At 50.7% G+C, this 20,514-nt stretch overlaps 1 protein-coding gene across 1 annotated transcript; it reads left to right on the forward strand.

Annotated features, from left to right (window-relative positions):
* The first annotated feature begins 3,366 nt into the window (after positions 1-3,366).
* On the forward strand, positions 3,367-18,843 carry R3HDML (R3H domain containing like). The gene is made up of 6 exons (XM_054046169.1): positions 3,367-3,683; positions 4,296-4,649; positions 10,000-10,118; positions 12,818-12,950; positions 15,586-15,701; positions 18,056-18,843. The coding sequence occupies exons 2-6, from the start codon at positions 4,389-4,391 to the stop codon at positions 18,186-18,188; spliced, it is 762 nt and encodes a 253-aa protein (XP_053902144.1). The 5' UTR covers positions 3,367-3,683; positions 4,296-4,388; the 3' UTR covers positions 18,189-18,843.
* The last annotated feature ends 1,671 nt before the right edge of the window (positions 18,844-20,514 follow it).

Below are 20,514 nucleotides of genomic sequence, written 5' to 3' on the forward strand. Positions count from 1 at the left end.
AACTATGTATCGGTATTTTCTTTGTATGCCAAATCGACTTACAAATACTCTGGTGGCTGCTTCTGCTAGTCTGCCCAGTCCATGTCTCCAGCTTGCCCAGTTCATGCCTCCAATCTGTTCACTTCTTGCCTCACTGTTGCTCATGTTGAGGGGTCACTGTCCCTCATTTCAGAGACCGGGGGCTGAAAAATATGGTCTCACCAATAAACAGCAGCACCACCAATGCCCAAGGAGGGCTAGTTCGTATTACAAACCAGGCAGCTCCAATCTAGAGCTGGGCACGCTGAAACAAAAAAGCCACTGGATGGTTCTAATGAAGCTGGATGCAGCGTTGCTTCCCTGCTCACAGCTCTCATCCATGGGGGATTTCAAAGGAGAGCAGGAGTAGTGCCCAACTCTGGAGATAAAGAGGACCACATTGGCTGGGGGCTAAGGCTTAATTGTGACTGTGTGTTTAGGTACCCATTTATCATCAAAATGCCAAGCACAGTCTTTGCTGGGACTTGCATCCTCCTGCTGCTTGAGATCACCAGCAAGGAAAAACCTGCAGCCGATTAGTCTTAATCTCACCCGGTGTTTGCAGTGACTGAGTGCTTCAGGCTGCATTATACAGGGTTTGTGGGCTCTGTTTGCCTCTCTGGCCACACGCTGAACACTCCTGGTTTAGATACTAAACTCAGCTGCAAAGAGGTTTCCAGAGACATTTCCTTTGTGTCTGGAGCTGATCTGGAGGATGCATTCGAAATATGACATTAGCCCCGAGGAGAAGATCATGGGGGAAGGTTTTTCTGCTGCCTCACTGGCTACCTCTTTATTCCATCCGCTGTGCAAGGAGCAAACAGGAGTGTGCTGTGTCAGCAGCCCATCCACCACACGTCACTGGTGCTCTCCGTCTACTCCCCAGGAGTGCCAGGCAGCTGGATTCTCTTTTCACCAGAGCAGATGCCGGAAAAAGTCTCAGGGGACGATTTCATTAGACAGAGTCAGACAGGAGGATTTGGGGGGCTGGAAAGGAGGGCTGCATTTCCTTCACACATCAGAGCCACTTTTGGGGCATCATTAGACTCCATGTCCCATGCCCCTTCCTCCTGGCTGCTGTTTAACTTAAGTGGGGCTGTGGGTTTGTTAGGGGCCCTCTTCCCCACTTAATTTCTGTTGCTGTTTTCACTCCAGTCCAATCTCAGCCATTTACTACCATCTTCCTCCAGACTAGCTGGCTCCAGTCCAAGCAGAGATGTCATCATTGATTCTGGTAGGGCTCAGATCATCCTATCTTGCAGGGGTCCTTCGACTTTGCCCAATGTCTGGTTGCACCCAGTGGTTTCTTACCCAGAACCCAACATGTGCAGAATGAAGCTGCCCTCATCTTTCATTCTGAGATGCAGGCCATTGAAGACTACAGGTCCCAGCATCTAGTGGGACTACGTGGGTGAGATCAAGATGGAGTAGTGCATGCTCCGAAATGTGGGTTACATGGGCCACATCTTCCATGGAGAAGCCAAGGATGGTTGTGAGATGCATTGTAAAGTTCCGTGGAACACATGTAGCTGCAGGCTGCACTTTGGCTACCTCTGCCATATTGAAAGGCCTGTATTATTGCCCATTACTTGGAGGCATGTGATATTGCATAGCCTTCGGGATCAACTGGTGGGAGCTGGAGACAGAGCCTCCTTGGATGGCCCACTGCAGTGAGATTCACTTCTGCTGCCATCTGTAGGGCGACAGCCAGCGTTTTGTGAGTGCCTTTGCTTAAATGGGTTTCTGAAACCTCTGCACCAATATCCACCTGTACCTGTTCCCTTCTCAAGTCATTGTGATTCCGGCTGATTGGAGGAAGGCGAGGATGTAGCTCCTTCAATGAGATTTTGAAGCACTGTTAATTTATGTAATGCACTCCCAGGTACTTAGGATGACTGGGCACCTTAGACATGCTCTGTAGAAATCCAGTGGTGTCATAGAATCATTGAAGTTAGAGCTGAGGAAGTGTATGTGCAACATGCCTCAGGTGGCATATGGCCAGGATTCATCACCGAATTTGGTCCACTGGTTGGATCATTAACTTCCCTGGCTTGGGCCAGGTATTGACAGAGTGTGACATGAACACTGATCCATGCCCCCCCGAAGAAGCACTATTGGGGTCCATCTGGCCTATCCCAGGGGACAGTATGCTCTCATGTGCATGCCTGAGTCCAGTCTTCAATGTCTCAAGCAATGGAACTTCTACAGATCCCACAGGTAAGCCATTTCCGCCTGCACAGTATAGGCCAAATTTTCAGTCCCAGCTTCTGTTTTGCACACCCATGTCCGCATGTGCATCTGCAAATCGGGGCACTCCCTCCTGTCCTGTTTGTGTGCACAGATCTGTAGGTGTGCGCACGTCAGAGCTGTGCAAATGCCAAGGTTATGCAATAAAACGGGCTGCATGTCTAATTTGGTGGGCCCAGTCAACTCTACGTGCAAAGCTGGCTGTGCATGGAGTCCCCATACTCTATGTACTGCACTATCTGGTAAAGCCAACGCTGTGTGAAATATAGCAACAAATCTCAACACAGTTCAAAAAATACAGCCTGATTCTGTATAAAGAGAAGAGGAAGAAAGCATGTCAAACTTTCCTGGCCTGTAGTCATTCATTCAATCCCAGGGAACTGTTACCGTTCGCCCTGTTATAGGAAAGCATGTGTGAGGCTGTCAGACCTGATTTATACAGTGGTTTCATCTAACTGAGATGGAGATCAAAACATCTGTTAAGCTGCCCTGGATGAATGTCAGGGTTCTGCAGAAAAAGGCCCTTTCCCTTCCACCTGGGACACCGTGATTAGGCCATTGTCACTGGCATGGATTCATTTCCATCCTACCTCAAATCTATAATACACCCTGATCAGTACCTAGGAAGCGGCTGCTCTGAACACCAGGATGGCCAGAGAACAGCCCAGGAAAGGTGTTCTCCAGCATGGCCCTGTCACTCATAGGGAGAGGTGGTTTGCCAAGGTGGCAGCCTGGGAGGCCCATTTGCTCAATTCAAGATGGAGTGCTGCAGGCAGGAACTCACAGTCTCTTCTGGGCACCCTTCCACAGGAGTGAGGACAGAATGCTGCATTCTGCTCTATTTCACACCGGTTAGGGGGAGCCCTCAGATTCCCAGAGAGCTGCCAACAGGGTCAACTCACCAGGGCAAAATATGTGCCTCCCTACCCTTTTCAAAATTAAAGCAAACTTACTACCAAAGTCCTTTAGAGGGAGGTGAGGTCTCTGGAAATGTCTATTATTAGATGTCTCACAAGTACAGTGCAAGGGTCCCACAGGCACATTGCAGCTAAAGAGAAGCTGTGTTTGCCTCTGATTAATATACTGGTGCCTATTTTATTTTATACTGTTTGCAGCCTGACCGGGTTCATAATACACACCGCTCACAACAAGCAGAGAACTCGGCAGAGCTGGGCTGTGTGTACACAGGGAAAAGGCCATAAATTGCCTAGCAGAGCATTTTTCAAACTTTAGGACGTTCCCCGGAGGAAGAGTTAAGATGTAGATTTTGCGTCAGATGCTATCAAAGGCTCCTAGGACTTGGCTAGGTTAAATCTCTCTGCCACATGTGCCTGAGCAGGTTGTTTGCAAAGGTCAAGCTCCCAGGCTGTTGCTGCAGCAGCTAACATTTCTCAGCTGTTCTTGGCTCAGTCCTCAAGGTATGTAGTCTGGGAAATGTCCTCTCAGCTTCTTTGGGGAATGTCTTTCACTGATGTGAGAAGGTGCATCTACTAAAAAAAAAGAAAGATTTTTTTAAATCTTGGTTTTGAAGTGGTTGATTTTGCTTCCCCAAAGAAAAAGATTATTTAGACTCTCTCACTGATCCTTTTAGAACTTGCCGTTTGTTTCTTTATCTGAGTAAGGTTTCGGGGTGTTTTTTTTTTTTTTGAGGGATTTGCTCAACGTACCAAAAGCCTGTGAAATCAGAGGGGCTGGAACCTTAAGCTAATGTAACATCATGTAATTAATGAGCCTGGGTTTGTGAAAAGTGAAAAATTTGGGGAAGTTTTTGCACTTAAATTAAAAAAAAAAAACTTTCTGCAGATTTCACAGGGGGTCCCAGGGAATTTGCTCTTATATATGAGCAGGAAATCCAGCTGATGAAAGATACCTTCTTTTTAAATTCAGTTTGTTTGTGGAAAAGCATCTGTCAGTGTTTAATTTTTGTTTTGTTTTTCAACCTGGAAAACCTATTTCCAAGATCTTTGGGGAGGTGGAATTTTCATGTGAAATGCAAAAATAAACTGTGCCTCTATTGTCTCCCTTTTTAGATACACCATCAGAAGGAAGAAGATTTGCCTTATTTTTTTGTTTTGTTTCCCATTTGAAAGTAGACAGTTGCAAAAAAAATAAAACAAGCTAAAATGACTTTACTACACATGCACCTGTATTTCACTGGCTTGGTCTTCTGGATTATACCGAAATCAACCTCTTTTGTGCTGCCCAATGCCACCGAGCTCCTGCACCCCTCCAGCAGCCCACAGGCTGGCTTGGTGTCCGGCCTCGGGGTGCCGAGGAGTCGTCGAAAGCGATACATCTCTCCGCGGGACATGAGCGCTCTTTTGGACTACCACAACCAAGTACGGGCACAGGTGTCTCCGCCAGCTGCCAACATGGAGTATATGGTGAGTTTTTGCCATGCTTCCTGAAGGGAGAAGGAACGATAGTGGGGTCAAGGGCAGGTTTAATGTCTTAGCACCATCTGTTGAGGAAGCGGGTACAAAGGGAAAACTGCAGCGCTGCAGAATGGAGCCCAGCTGGACTGGCAATGCCCATTACATCAGCACGGCGGATGCCATGCTCAGGCACTGGCCATGTTATTATTGTGATCTATTATTTCTCAGCAACAAGCTGTGTGCTAAGCCCTGCGCAGCAACGCGCAGAGTCAGCCCCAGTCCCAATGCGCTTCCTACCCAAAGTCAAACCTGAGACAAGCGAGGGTCATAAAGAGCCTAACCAGGTGTGGGGAGGAGAGAGGGTGCGGGGAAGTTAACGATAAGCCCACACTGGGTGCTATTAAGTTAGGCTTCCTTTGTTTTCTATGATTACTTCTTGTGAGACAGCAGAGTTTCTGGGAGGGACCTGAATGAGGAAAGGGAAGGTGGGGATCTAAAGCCCTTTAATGAGTACAGAGGTTTCCTGTCATGTTATGCCCAGCCAGGCAGTGCCCATCGGTTCAGTACAGTGTATGCCAGCATTAGCCCCTAGTACTAGCAGTGCCCTCTGGGTCAGTTTGTTAATAGAAGTTCCAGCTCTTGGTATATTTCTCCCTCTGGTCTACACACAATGTTGCACCCATTTAACTAAGGGTGTGATGCTAAAGCGATGCAGCCCTGTGTGTGAACACTATGACATTGGCTTATATCAGTTCAGCTTATGTCTGTGAGGTAACAGGTACAAATCAAACCAACACACGCCAGGTTCACGCAGAGTTATGCCAGGTTAGCAGCCTCCTTTTAGTAAAACCAGTGCAACCTCTGTGTTTAGACAAGCCCTAATTAGTCAGCTGTTTCCACCATGCTGCAGACTGTGGGCACCTGGGGGAGGTTTTAGACCTGCAGATAGGGAGGGGCCCACTTGGTTTAGAGCTTATTTCACAAAGGAAAAAGTGAAGAGCTAAGGGAGGGATCCCTATGTGAGTGGCTGAGCTCTGCATCAGCTGGTACCATGCAGCCTGCAGGGCCCTGTGGAGACAGCCTTTCTGAACTCAGTGAGCTCCTTGTTCATGATAATTGTAGTAGCTGCATTTTGCTGTTAGCAGAGAAGATGAAAGCCTGCCACGTCACAGTGACTTCCCCAGCTAGCAGCTCTGAGTGCAGTGGTTGGGGCTGGGGAGGTGGTGAGTCCAATGAAGGTAACTGATATTTCACATCATCTTCTGGGAAGCCCTGGCTTCCTTTCCTTATGCAATTCCTGGCACACTGATTGCTAACTTAGTAGCTAATGCTAACTGCTGCGTCTGTTGGGTTTGTGTCTTTTCTTTTCCTACTCATGTGTCCAAAAAAGGTCAGAGTAGAAACCTGTAGTAACTAAAAAGCAGGAATAAAAAATAACCAAGGTTCTGATCCAAAGCCCATTGAAGTCTGTCCAGTGGGACGCTGTTCACTGACTTCAGGGGGCTTTGGATTAGGCCCTTGAGGAGAAAAGTGCAGCTGTGTTTGCTTGGGAAATGCCAGCTGCTGACAGATACTCTGTAGGGAAACCGCCAAGCTCTAGGTTCCATTCAAGGCTCTGGAAATGGGCACGGGGGATCTGCTGGAGAATCGTCAACAACAGACAGAAAAGAGACCTCCCTATGGGCCTGATTCTGCAGAGCGCTGGCATCTTTAACCCTCTGAAGTCAGTGGGAGTCAGCACCTCCCATGATCAGGCCTGTGCTTGGTTCCACTCTAGAGTCCTGGCAAAACCAAATGTCATCTGCTGCAAACCAGGAACAGACATAAAGTGCAAAGAGCAGCCCTGTTTGTGTGCGCCTTGGGAGATCTGTCCCAGGCCACTTCCACCAGTGCTGCCCAAAAAACAATGCTGTCTGCAGGGGTGATCTGCCGCATGTGGAAATGTACCATCTTCTCCCCAGAGGCCTGGCAAAGTGATTGTTCGTCATTTCTACTCCCACTTGGCTTTGCTACTGTTCATAGAATCATAGAATAGCAGGGTTGGAAGGGATCTCAAGAGGTCATCTAGTCCAACCCCCTGCTCAAAGCAGGACCAATTCCCAACTAAATCATCCCAGCCAGGGCTTTGTCAAGCCGGGCCTTAAAAACCTCCAAGGAAGGAGACTCCACCACCTCTCTAGGTAACCCATTCCAGTGCTTCACCACCCTCCTAGTGAAATAGTGTTTCCTAATATCCAACCTGGACCTCCCCCACTGCAACTTGAGACCATTGCTCCTTGTTCTGTCATCTGCCACCACTGAGAACAGCCGAGCTCCATCCTCTTTAGAATCCCCCTTCAGGTAGTTGAAGGCTGCTATCAAATCCGCCCTCATTCTTCTCTTCTGGAGACTAAACAATCCCAGTTCCCTCAGCCTCTCCTCATAAGTCATATGCTCCAGACCCCTAATCATTTTTGTTGCCCTCCGCTGGACTCTTTCCAATTTTTCCACCTCCTTCTTGTAGTGTGGGGCCCAAAACTGGACACAGTACTCCCGATAAGGCCTCACCAATGTCGAATAAATGTTAATGTTTGTTGAGTGCTAACAGCATGATTGGTGCTGTATATACACAGAAGAAGACCTGGCCTCAGCCTCCAGGGACTTGCAGTCTAATTCACACACCAACCATACAGGTCTGACCCAGCAAGTAGTGCCTGGAGAGAACTACAGGCCTAATTTGCAAAGGTGCTGAAGCACCTCCAGCTCCCATTGACATCAGCACTTCTGAGACGTAGGCCCCATTTTCTGCAGGTGCAATGGGGGTCAGAGTTGCAGAGATAAAAGGCGTCTCACACCCAGCTCCAGAACTACAGCTTCCTGCTGTAGGTGTGTAACAGCATGCATCAGCTAAGTACCAGGATCATAGTCACAGTCCCTTTGTTATTCTAACTGCTTAGAGCAGCTATTTCCTTCGTCCTCACCCACCCTGAACAGCTTTGGAGACAAGCCCCAGTCATGCCTGGGAGAGAAAAGGGAAGGCGCTGGTCTGATTTTGGAAGCTACCTGTTTAGGCCAAGCATGTGTGAAGCACAGACTCTCCGCAGGCAAGATTGATCCGATCTGAGCACCACGCAAGCAGAACTATTGTGTATCCCTTATGCATCAACATCTAGAGGTGACCCATAATGCACCCTTTCTGGTGGAGCCAACTTATGTCCTTTACCCACTGGGGCTGAGAGCTGACCCTTTGGGTGTCACCCACCTAGTGACACCCAGAATCAACCTATGGTATCCCCTACCTAGTGAAATCCAGAATTGGCCTATTGGGAATCTGTTGGCCAGTGGTGGCCACAATTGGCTCACTCTGTAGCCTCAGCCCTGTGATCCTGATGGTGATTCTGAGATGTCTGAGGACAATGGGTGATACAGGAGCCTTCCCTTCTGTTGTCTACCACAAGCTATAAGTTCAGTATTTCCTGTCACTCCCATCTTTTCTCCCTTTGGGGTTGGCTTCCCTGCTTCCAGACAGGAGGACCGATGTGCCATAACTTGTAAGCCCCCCGACGCTGGGTCCTGGATTTTCAACTGTCCCCACGTGTTATGGAAGCAATGACAGGAAACAAAGCTGGAACCATTTCTGCAGCCTGCATCGCAGAGGAGAGCAGGGGTCCCGCTGTTAAAATCGCTGAGTCTCCATTCAGTGCCCACCCAGCAAATGGCCATGCATGTCACAGCAATGGTGGGGGGGCTTTCATGGGCTTATTGCCTCTGAATTAGTGAAATGTTCATAATAGCTGAATTTCCCCCGGTCCAAACTACAGGTGTGAGACGTATTGGGCTCTGGCACGGTCTCCCTGGGACGCTTAAAAGTTGGCTGGACAAGACACTAGAAAATGGCCTATAGGGCAGAACCCATGAGACAGACAGCATGAGCTGGAGTCTCTGGATATGTCTACACTGCAGTGTAAGCCCAGAGTTACCCACAACTTGAGGTAGCGGACCCTGGGTTTGTTAAGCAAGTTCTTGAGCATCTACACTCATTTGTAACTCCGGGTTAGGAATAGTTGAATTCGGAGTCCCAACCTGGGGCCCCAGTATCTACACTGCATTATGTGGGCCCAAGTCCAACCACCTATATCCCAGACTTCCAAGTGCCTCCCAAAATAAGGCTGTTCTAGCCCTTTGTTCCTGGTGTAATGTGGGAAAACTTGATTGTCCAGAGAACAAAGAAAGTCAGCCAGTGGGATTGTGGAATACTATTGGCAGGCTTCCAGAGCATGAGTCCAGTGCGGCTGTGTCTTCACTGCAAAGCAATAGGAATTGAACCATAGGTCCTGGCTTGACTAATGCTCGGATCCTCCATGGGTGGGGGGGTCCTGGGACCCTGGATTTGAGCCCTGGGTTAGTGCGATTTGTGTGTAGACGGAAGGGGGTTGGGCTTGAGCCTGAGTTCAAACCCTGGCCTTACATTGCAGTGTAGACACACCCTATGACTCTCTGACCAGCTGGTTTTGAGAAAACCCCCGTCCTTTGATTTGCCCAAAGCTGAACATCAGGCAGGGTTTGCTGAAAAGTACCCCAAACCTGGCCCATTATATAGAAAGACAGGTGATATTCAGGGGCTTCGATCCCAAAGCTCAGTGGGGGTGGGAAGGGACCTGGCCTCCTGTCCCATGTGCCACAGAGCCCAGCCGAGCTGAAGGGTCACCAGGCCTCCACATCAGGCCTGATGCAGACACTGCTTGGGCTGTATTTCATGCTCTCAGATAAGATGGGGCACCTGACACTTTGTGATGGATGCTAGGAAACATTTTCAACCTGTGAGGGTGATTAGGCGTCAGGAGAGACAATAAAGGAGGTGGCTGAAGCAGAAAGGCCAGGAGAGATGGTGATCATAACAATATAAAGTTAATACTTTGCCTTTCTACAGTGATGTCCATTTGAGGATCTCAAGGCAACTTCCAAACACCAGTGAGTTTAGTCTCACAGTTGCCCTGTTCAGTATCTCCAGGCCCATTCGACAGATAAAGCAAGTGAGGCACAGAGTGGGAAATGACTCACTCAACGTGTGTCAATGGCAGAACAGAGGCCAGAGGCCAGGCCTCCTGACGCCTAGTCCTGCGCTTTAGCTGCAAGACCACTGCTCCTCTCTGAACAAGTACAAACACAAGTGGGAATGATGTAGGGAAGTGCCCTGCATAATGCAGGAACCTAAGGGTCTTTTCCAGGCCAGCCTTCTTGGATTCTGAGGCGGTTCTCCTGTACACGTCATGGTTAAATGTTTCCCTTTCATTCTGCAGGGGAATGAGTCACTGTTTCTTGCTCTGGGCTGTAGTCTAATGACATATGTTGTTGCACCATCTCTTTTTTCCTCACCTAGGTGTGGGACGAGAGACTAGCCAAGTCTGCTGAAGCATGGGCCGTACAGTGCATATGGGACCATGGGCCACCACAGCTGATGAGATACATTGGTCAGAACCTCTCCATTCACTCTGGCAGGTAAGCGACCCACAGCCATGCTCTGATCATGCATGTTGCGTCAAATGAGGTCAAAGTCCTCATTCTCTGCAGACACAGGAGGAACTGGGGAGTCTGATTAGAACCCCGCCTAGGACAAAATTTGATCTAGGTCAGTGGTTCTCACACTTTTGCATTGGTGACCTCTTTCAAATAGCAAGCCTCTGAGTGTAACCCCCCAGTATAAATCAAAAATCCCTTTTTTTATATTTAACACTATTATAAATGCTGGAGGTGAAGAGGAGTTTGGGGGGTGACAGCTTGTGACCTCCAGGTAATAACCTCATGACCCCTTGAGGGGTCACAACCCCCGGTTTGAGAACCCCTGATCTAGTTCCATGGACGTCATTATTAGCAGCTTCCTTATTTAGGGCCCGGTTGTCACCCCTAACTCACACTCCGTAGCACCTTGCTCCACTGTGAGCTAAATGAAAGAAAGCAGCAGGACTCCTGGGCGAGTGAGGTGCTGTTCCCAGGGAGCAAGGGACAAGCCCAGGAGAGCCGAAATGAGTCTGGGCCAGGTTCACTGTTGCTCTGAGGAGGTGCAGCTGAACCCATCGCCCCGGCAGTGAGTCTGAGTCACAGCCTAGAGAAAACACTCTATGTTTGTTTGGGGAGGAGTGTGACTTATTACAGAATGGAAGCTGAAGGGCATGTCTCAGCTTGATCTGCAGACCTTGAGCCACTCAGCTGTCGGTAGCAGGAAGAGACCATTAATATACAGAGAAACCCACTGGACCAGAGTCGTGTTCCTGTTGGCGTTAGTTAGGGTTACCATATTTCAGCAAGCAAAAAAGAGGACGGGAGGAGCCCCGCCCTAGCCCCGCCCCTGTCTTGCCCTAGCCCCGCCCCTGCCCCACCCACTTCCCGCCCCCCTCAGAACCCCCAACCCTCCCCCCCACTCCTTGTCCCCTGACTGCCCCCTCCTCGGACCCACCCCCCCACCCCCAGACAGACCCCTGGGACTCCCATGCCCCATCCAACCACTCCCCACCCCCTGACAGCCCCTCCCCAGAACTCCCGACCCATCTAAACCCCTCTGCTCCCTGTCCCCTGACTGCTCCGATCCCTCTCCCCACCCCTGCCCCCTGACAGCCCCCCCCCCTGCTCCTTGTCCCCTGACTGCCCCCTCCTGGGACCCCTGCTCCTAACTGCCCTCCAGAACCCCACCCCCTACCTAAGCCTCCCAGCCTCTTGTCCCCTGACTGCCCCCTCCTGAGACCCTACCCGTACCCTGACTGCCCAAAACCTTCTCCACCCCCCCCCAGAAAGCCCCCCCCCGAACTCCCGACCCCCCCCGTCTCTTGACTGCCCCCTCCAAAACCTCCCTGCCCCTTCTCCTGCCCCCTGGCTCCCTTGTCGTTGGCCTTCGGTTCACCTAAGGTCTCTCTGGGAGCTTGCTCAGGAACTGGCTGAGCCGTTCTCCCGGCACGCTAAGCAGCAGTGGGGGAGGAGCTCCAGACTGCCAGAGGCGAATGCAGGGAGGGAGGGAGGGAGTGAGCTCTGCTGCAGGGGGAGGAGGGACTCTCTCTCGCTGTCGGAGCCCCATGTAAGTGGCACCATCCGGCTGCCCTGTTAGCCGCGAGTGCTCTGCATGGGGGGGGGAGGGGGGAAGTCCGGACATTAACAAATTCCCCCCGGACGCTATTTTTAGTTCAAAAATCCGGACATGTCCGGGGGAATCCGGACGAATGGTAACCCTAGCGTTAGTGAAGAGGTTTTTTTTAGAGCCACTGCAGGATGCAACTGGAGCCAGGGGATGGGCTGTGAAAGCGAAAAGCCCTGGTTCAAAAACAAAACACTTTGGGTAAATTAGCGAATGCAGCAAGAAATGGAGATGAAAACATCTGGAGATAAATGAGTCGATGTGTGAGTTGGATCAGTTGAGAAGTTTTCTCCTTCCTGGGAAAAGTCCTCTTTTTTTCTTGCACTGACAACACACGGGGTGGGGAGGGGGGGTTTAATGGGAGTAAAGAGTGATTTAATACAGCCAGAGAGGGCCAGATTTCTAGAGTCACTGTTGTACATGCCCCTGGCATGCATGCACACAGCTCACAATGCAGGAGAGCAAAATTATGCTGCCCCAGAGTCCTTAGCACCTGGAGAGACCCAGGGGGAACTTCCACTCACATTTCAAACCCCTGTCCTTCTTGCTCTGCTCCCCGTTTCACTCACTATGAGCACAAAGGGACCTCCTCCTTCTCCTTCACTCTCTGATGTCGCCTCCCAGGCCATTGGGAACTCAGTTCCATTCTTGGTCCTTGAGGGAGCAAGGCGGGCACCTGCTCGCATGGCTCCAACATAGCTAAGACAAAGCACCTCTCTATTAAACATGCATGAGTGCCAGGGCCGGCTCCAGGCACCAGCTTACCAAGCAAGTGCTTGGGGCGGCCACTCCGGAGAGGGGCGGCATGTCCAGCTGTTTGGCGGCAATTCGGCAGAGGGTCCCTCACTCCTGCTCGGAGCAAAGGACCTCCCGCTGAATTGCCGCTGCAGATCGCGATCGTGGCTTTATTTATTTTGTTTTTGTTTGGCTGCTTGGGGCGGCCAAAACCCTGGAGCTGGCCCTGATGAGTGCACCTAGGGGCACAGGCCTGCCCTGGCAGGTCTCCTTGGGGTTTGCTTCCTAGTCCTGGGTAGCGCGGAGGAATAACAGGGATAACATGTGTGATCTTCCACAGGTACCGGTCAGTCGTGGATCTTGTGAAATCTTGGTATTATGAGAAACAGCATTACTCCTTCCCCTACCCTCGTGACTGCAACCCCAGCTGCCCCTCCAAATGCAGTGGTTCTGTCTGCAGCCATTACACCCAGGTACGAAGCCAGAGTCACGTGGGGCAGGGTAGTGGTATTACTAAGTCTGCTGACATGCCCAAACCAGGAGTTAGATGGTAATGTACCAGGATCAGAACGCTTTCCATTGCACTTTGGGAGGTCTGGGCAATCCTCTTTTGTGTTGGCAGGATAGAATGCCCTGCAACTCTGTGTTTGTACAGCGCCTGACACAATGGGGTCCTGGCCCATGGTGAAGGCTCCTAGCTGCTACAATAACACAAAGCATAAATAATAATCATTCTACATGTGGCAACCAAGGGGATAAAGACTTTCCCGTGGGGCAAAAGGCAAAGCTTCTCATGAGTCTGATGCAGAGGCACAAACTGACAAAATGCAGTGAAATTTAGCAAAAAATCCCAGCAGACTTCCTGGGAAGCCAGTCCTTCTGCCTGACAGAGGTTTGTGTTTCATGGCAGAGGATGAGAGGCCTGGGGAAGGCAGGTTCAGGCGTTGCTGAGCCCTCTGTAGCGCACCTGGATGGGGACTCAGTGAGCATCAGTGGCATTATCCTAGGGTTACCATATTTTGAGCCTCCAAAAGGAGGACACTCCATGGGGCCCCGCCCCCGGCCCCGCCCGCGCCCCAACTCCGCCCCTCCCCTGCTTCCCGCGAACATTTGATTCGTGGGAAGCCTGAAGCAGGTAAAGGCGGTGTGGGGGGAGGAGGCGCGGCCCAGTCTGGCCCCCCCCCGGCGTCTCCAGCTTGGGCCCTGGGCCCGGCCCCCGGCCGAGCACCCCCGGCCCGCCAAGCACTGCCGGTCCCCGGCCCGGCCCCCGGGCCCCCGGCTCAGCACCGCCGGCCTGGCCCCCGAACCCCCGGCACCGCACCGCCGGCCCCCGAGCCCCCGGCCCAGCACCGCTTGCCCCGCATGTCCCTATTTTCCCGGACATGTCCGGCTTTTTGGGATTTCCCCCCGGACGGGGATTTGGAGCCCAAAAAGCCGGACATGTCCGGGAAAATCCAGACGTATGGTAACCCTACATTATCCTGCCGCTGCAGCTTCTTAGGGCAATGAGCCATATCACCTAAAGAAACCAGCAGAGAGCCCCCTGATCTGTCCCTTGCCAGAGCTGTCAGTCTGGCACCCTTTGCCAGCACTACATTCATTGCAAACAAGCACCATCCAAACACCAGCTCTTTTCCTAGCAGCAGTAGCTGCATTTTCCATTGTTCCGTCTGCTGGCTGGGGAGATGTTGTCTGTGGCGGCTGAGCTAGCTGGAGAGGGAAGGAGGACGAGCAACTCTGGGAGGCTGTCTGGTTTAAATCATAAAGACGAGGCCAAAGGAAGGCAGGCGTTAGCATTCCTGACAGGCTGCCTGCCCTCGGCAGTATCCGTTGTCCTGGGATACCTTGCAGAGCATTTGCCGGCATGAGCATGAGAGGCAGGTATTCACAGAGCTGCTGCCCTGGAACACACACATTGCTTTTAGGTGGATCAGTTTGTTTACATCTAAGAGCTGTGGCTGTAGCTGCAGAGAGGTTTCTCTCCACGTTCTGGAGCACAGATGGAAGATTTTAGCCAATTAGCTGGAATGCTCCTTTTTTATTTGGCCTCAGTTTCCCTCTTTACACCAGTAGCACCACGAAGTCTCCAAAAGGGGGGAGAGAGAGCCCCTTCCTGCCTTTCTGATCATGAATCAGCTCCTTCACAACAGAGCGGCTATTTAGTGTGCAGAAATGTCCGGCTGCTCATTAAATACGGCCCCCTCATCCCCCAGAGCACACCCAGGAGGAGTGCCGCCAGCACAAGGTGGAAAATGTTCCTTTACTTCCCTGGTTTGTGGCAAAGCATTTCTACCCTTTAATTAACAATGTGCTGCATGGCTCCACTGCTCTGCTCAGTCTGCTTGGCCCCTGGCAATCCCCAGGCCAGTATTTCCATGGGTGTCTGCCACTTACATAGACTTTTCATCCCCTTTCCTTCTGACTTGTCTGAGAACTTGAATATGTCTCAGTCCCAGTGCAGCTGTTGTTATTGTTGTGACTTAAGCACGGTCTGGATAGTGGCTTTAGGGAATCTGGGAGTGAACTAGAAAAATAACAACCACTTTTTATGAAGAGTTCAATTCAATGACCTGAGCAAGTTGGATGGTTTTCCTAGTTCTGATTAGTGTGTGAAGATGTCCACCCCAAGGCTCTCCCAAGGGATACTTATTTGAAAGGGCTGAGGCTGGTCCCTTTTTTGTGGGTACAATCCTGCAGTGCGGGCATTGCCAAGTCCTTGCTCTTCTGTTTGATGTGTACCCACAATCAGGTAATTCGGGGAGCAAATACTCAGATTTGAGCAACTCATTTCAACTTAAGGTGTGACAAGGCAGGTATCAATTTTGCAGGCATGAGTTGTGCCCACAGAAGAGAAGTCATTTGACTGGAAAACTGGCCTTACAATCGGTCAGCAAAGCACAAGGCAGATGCAGCAGTAGGCATCCACCAAGACAATCAGTGAGGGGTGTTTTTATTCTCTGTCTTCTGGAAGGGGAAATTCCCAAATAGAATAAACAGAGGTCCATTTGCCTCTGCTTGGCAGGCTCCATGGTTCTCCACCTCTGATGCTTGTGCTTTGCTGTATGCCACACAATCCTGATAGCTTCTGTTTGACTGTCTCTGATGCAGATGGTGTGGGCCTCCTCCAACAGAATTGGCTGTGCCATCAACACCTGCTCCAACATGAACGTGTGGGGCAGCACCTGGCGGCAGGCGGTGTATTTAGTGTGCAACTATGCCATCAAGTAAGTGAGCAAAGGAAAGGCTCCCCCTGACCACAGGCAACTTCAGAGTGAGGATGGGAGCTGGGGGTTAGTGAGCACCACCTCCCCTCTCCCAACACACCTGCCTGAGTTTGCCATTCACATAAGGAACTTGCCCCGTGGACCAGGTTCCATCTCAGCCTGATCTTGGTTTGCCTGCGGGACCCGTGACAGGAGGGGAGGCAAAATGGAAGCTGGGAATTCTCTCAGCCTTACCTGTGTGCTCACAAACACAGCGCCCTCTGTGTGTTGAACATCCTGGCTTAGAAGCAATTGAGTTGCCCCAGCCCTGCCAGGAGATATAGTATCATAGAATATCAGGGTTGGAAGGGACCTCAGGAGGTCATCTAGTCCAACCCCCTGCTCAAAGCAGGACCAATCCACAGACAGATTTTTGCCCCAGATCCCTAAATGGCCCCCTGTCAAGGCTCCTTCCCCACTCTGAACTTTAGGTTACAGATGTGGGGGCCTGCATGAAAACTTCTAAGCTTAACTACCAGCTTAGATTTGGCCCGCTGCCACCACTCCCAATGTGCTAACTCCCTTCCCTGGGGGTAGCCTTGAGAAACTCTTCACCAATTCCCTGGTGAATACAGATCTAAACCCATTGGATCTTAAAACAAGGAGAAATTAACCATTCCCCCTCCTCCCTTCCACCAACTCCTGGTGGATCAAGATCCAACCCCTTTGGATCTAAAAACAAGGAAAAATCGATCAGGTTCTTAAAAAGAAGACTTTTAATTAAAGAAAAAGATAAAAATCATCTCTGTAAAATCAGGATGGAAAATAACTTTACAGGATAATCAAACTTAAAGAGCCCAGAGGAACCCCCTCTAGCCTTAGGTTCAAAGTTACAGCAAACAGAGGTAAACACCCTAGTAAAAGGTACATTTACAAGTTGAGAAAACAAAGATAAAACTAACACGCCTTGCCTGGCTGTTTACTTACAAGTTTGAAATATGAGAGACTTGTTCAGAAAGATTTGGAGAGCATGGATTGATGTCTGGTCCCTCTCAGTCCCAAAAGCGAACAACCACCAAAACAAAGAGCCCAAACAAAAGCCTTCCCCCCACCAAGATTTGAAAGTATCTTGTCCCCTTATTGGTCCTTTGGGTCAGGTGTCAGCCAGGTTACCTGAGCTTCTTAACCCTTTACAGGTAAAAGTATTTTGGAGTCTCTGGCCAGGAGGGATTTTATAGTATTGTACACAGGAGGGTTGTTACCCTTCCCTTTATAGTTATGACACCCCCTCAAACTCACAACTCTGGGTTTAGCAAGCCAATGCTCAAACCACTGTGCTATCCCTCCCCCCCACACCCTTATTGCTCTCAGCCTTTGCTCAGTCTGGGCTCTCCTTTGGTGCCTGGATTAGCCCAAGAGAGTATTTTCCTTTGCCTCAAAGGGGCTTAGCAAGTACTTGCATACAGCGTTCCTCTGGGGACAGCCAGAGCTGCAAGCACTGACCATGATGCAAAACACTCTTGCTAATCAGCCTCAGGTAACTCTTCCCCTATGCAGCTGTGGCTCCCTGGGCACCAGGAGGGCTGGACATGAGCCATCCTACACTGGTATGCTGCCGGGACAGTGGAGGTACCTTAGCAATTTGAACATGAGTTAAACTCAGTGTGTGTCCAGCTTCACCTTAGTCCAATGATCCAGGGTTGAAACTCCTTCACCCCCTCATGTCAGTAAACAGATGCACACTCACACTGTTGCATGCACGCACGTGCAAACACACACAGAGACACGCCGACCAGATTGCATGTACACAGGGCATTGTGATGCTTGTTTAGGACTCTATTACAGAGAGAGCCAAGACAGTACAACATTAAGGTTTTATTCCTTCCTCCATGTGTATTGTCCTCTCTCATCAAGCACTCCCTGAAAGTGGAGTTACCCTACAGATAAGCATTCGATCAGACAATAGCACCCCCAACTGGGAAGTTATCTAGCATAACAAGTGCTGTTTGCAGTCACTGGTTTTGTCACATGCATCACTAGCTGCACAGACTTCCTGGTTGCTCACTGAGGATACAGAGCCCAGGATTCTTCTGCTTCAAAAGTACAGACCTCTCCCATTTGAGGTAAAGAAATCTCCCTGGGCTGCAATGGTATCACAGTTCATCACACCTGTCATCTGCAGCACTAGAGGGCAACATGGTCAGACACTGTTGAACAGGTGTGATTCTATCCAGTAGGGGCAGTGTGGCACGCGCACACACACAGACACGCACACACACAGACACACACACACACAGACACACACACGTTCTCTGAGCACAAACAAGCACAATCCAAAGCATGCTGCGACTCCCATGCCATGCCTTCCTTTCCAGGGGCAACTGGATAGGAGAAGCTCCTTACAAGGTGGGGAGACCGTGCTCGGCCTGCCCCCCCAGTTATGGTGGCGTCTGCAGCAACAACATGTGCTTCACGGGACTCAAATCCAACAAAGTGAGCTGGTTCTGAGCCTCCGAGAGCTCTTCCCGGCGGCTGGAAAAGCGGAGCTGCGGCTGGCGACAGGAGAGCGTGGGAAACGCCATGTACAATGTTGTGTAAACTAGGAGAATTATTTATAACAGTGACATTCCAGGCTGCTTCCCCCTCCCCTCCCCTCCCCCCCCCACCCCTCCAGCTGCATTTAGGAAGTGTTAGTCAGTAACTGCTCTAAAGAGCTGGCAGGATCTTTCCCTATGGTTATTCTGTTCTATCCCGGCTGTAGCCCACTCCCCTAACGCTGTGTAGGGAATGGCTGAGCTGTCACTTTGTCTCTGTGTTACACAGCTCCCGAGGGAGCGCATGGGGTGGTGTTCCTCTGAGGGCAGTAGGTGCAGTTAGGTTCCCAGGGTAGCAGAGTGTCGAGGGAAAAGTCATAGTGGGATGTCTGTCCCCTTTCCAGCTCTGTGATGCCCCCTCCCCCCCAGCTCACACGTAAGGCAGATGATCGTTGTCAATAATGCTCAGGCTTTCCTCTGAGCGTCCCCCATATCTGATGGTCCAGGGAGGAGCTGGGAGGGCTGAGCAAGCAATGGGGAGGACAGTGCGCACCCACGGCCTCCCTTGTCAGTGGTTCCACATTCATCCTTCCCCAACCTAACAATAAGCCTCTTTGTCAGAACTTTACAATAAAAGTCTTGGGAGCAAGGTGTTTGTGCCTGTCTCTGCTGCTGGCCCATCCCCGGGGAACGCACCCTTGCAACACAGAGCAACCCCTAGGCTTCGTTTTCCTCTTTGGAGCGAGACGCCATGTATCGTAGTACAGACAGTGCTGACAGCCCTGGCAGAGATACAGCTGTTCCTCCATGAGGGGAGGGCTGGCGGGCCAGGGGCAGAGTATCTCCAGGCACACACATGAGGGGAACCCAACCACCGACCTGCAGCTGGGGCATTTCCTTTTGCTAACCCCCACCAGCTCGGTTTCCAAAGGTAACCGTTGCAGGGCCCATGTGGAGATGCTTGTGTAATTTGCTCCACCTTGTGGGAGAAGGAGGGTATTGCAGTGAGGTTGATTCAGCTGTGCATCAAAAGTGAGATTCTTTCCTGAAGTCTCTCATTGGGTTACTACAGCTGGATGGGGGAGAGGATAAGGAGCTGCTCTGCTGGGAAGGAGGCCAACTTGAGAGCCCAGGAAGTCCACACAGAGCAGGCATAGTCTCTTGCAGGCTGGCGTACCACCCTCTGCCCTGCCAATGAACTTATCTGACCCAAAGGCCCAAATGCGTGAACTGTCCAATTTGCCCATTTGGTTGGGTCAGGGAGGTTTCCTTAGTCTTAAGGTGGAACTCAAGCACAGCAGCATGTGGTGCAGGGAGGGGCTGCAAGCGCGTTGGGGGACAGGATTGGAATTGACAAATCAGAGGATTGGTCTGAAATCAACAAGATGAAATTCAATAAAGACAAGTGCAAAGTACTACGGTTAGGAAGGAAACATCAACTGTACAACTACAAACTGGGGGATAACTGGGCAGGTGGCAGCACGGCTGAAAAGGATCTGGGGGTTACAGTGGATCACATACTGAATATGAGTCAACTATGTGATGCTGTTGCAAAAAAGGCAAATATCATTCTGGGGGTGTATTAATAGGAGCGTTGGATATAAGACCTGGGAAGTAATTGTCCCTCTCTATCCAGCAGTGGTGAGATCTCAGCTGGAGTGCTGTGTCCGGTCCTGAGTGCCACACTTTAGGAAAGATATGGACAAATTGGAGAGAGTCCATAGGAGCTCAACGAAAGTGATAAAAGGGTTTTAAAAAACCTGACCTTTGAGGAAAGGTTAAAAAAACTGGGCATGTCTCGTCTTGAAGGCGTACTTAGACTGAGTGGGGACTTGATAACAATCTTCACATATGTTAAGGGCTGTTATAACGAGGACAGTGATTAATTGTTTTCTGTGTCTGCTGAAGGTAGGACAAGAAGTGATCTGCAGCAAGGGAGGTTAAGGTTAGGTATTAAGAAAAACTTTCTAACTATTCAGGTTATTTAAGCTCTGGAATAGGCTTCCGAGAGAGGTTGTGGAATGCCCATCACTGGAGGTTTTTAAGAACAGGGTGGACAAACTCCTGTCAGGGATGATCTGGGTTTACTTGATCCTGCCTGAGCACAGGGGGCTGGACTTGCTGATTTCTCAAAGTCCCTTCCAGCCCTGCATTTCTGTGAGTCTATGGGTGGGGGTGAGGGAGCCAGTCCAGCACGCAGGGCCGGCTCCAGGCACCAGCTCAGCAAGCAGGTGCTTGGGGCGGCCAATGGAGAGGGGCGGCATGTCCGGCTCTTCAGCAGCAATTCGGCGGCGGGTCAC

Source organism: Malaclemys terrapin, chromosome 12 (assembly GCF_027887155.1).
Source record: "Malaclemys terrapin pileata isolate rMalTer1 chromosome 12, rMalTer1.hap1, whole genome shotgun sequence".
NCBI classification, from domain to species: domain Eukaryota; kingdom Metazoa; phylum Chordata; order Testudines; family Emydidae; genus Malaclemys; species Malaclemys terrapin.

Bases quoted from the DNA above. Each gene is read 5' to 3' on its own strand.
- R3HDML (XM_054046169.1), top strand. From the start codon at position 4,389: ATGACTTTACTACACATGCACCTGTATTTCACTGGCTTGGTCTTCTGG. The intron at 4,650-9,999 runs GTGAGTTTTTGC...TTCCTCACCTAG, and splicing joins CTGCCAACATGGAGTATATG to GTGTGGGACGAGAGACTAGC. The intron at 12,951-15,585 runs GTACGAAGCCAG...TCTCTGATGCAG, and splicing joins TCTGCAGCCATTACACCCAG to ATGGTGTGGGCCTCCTCCAA.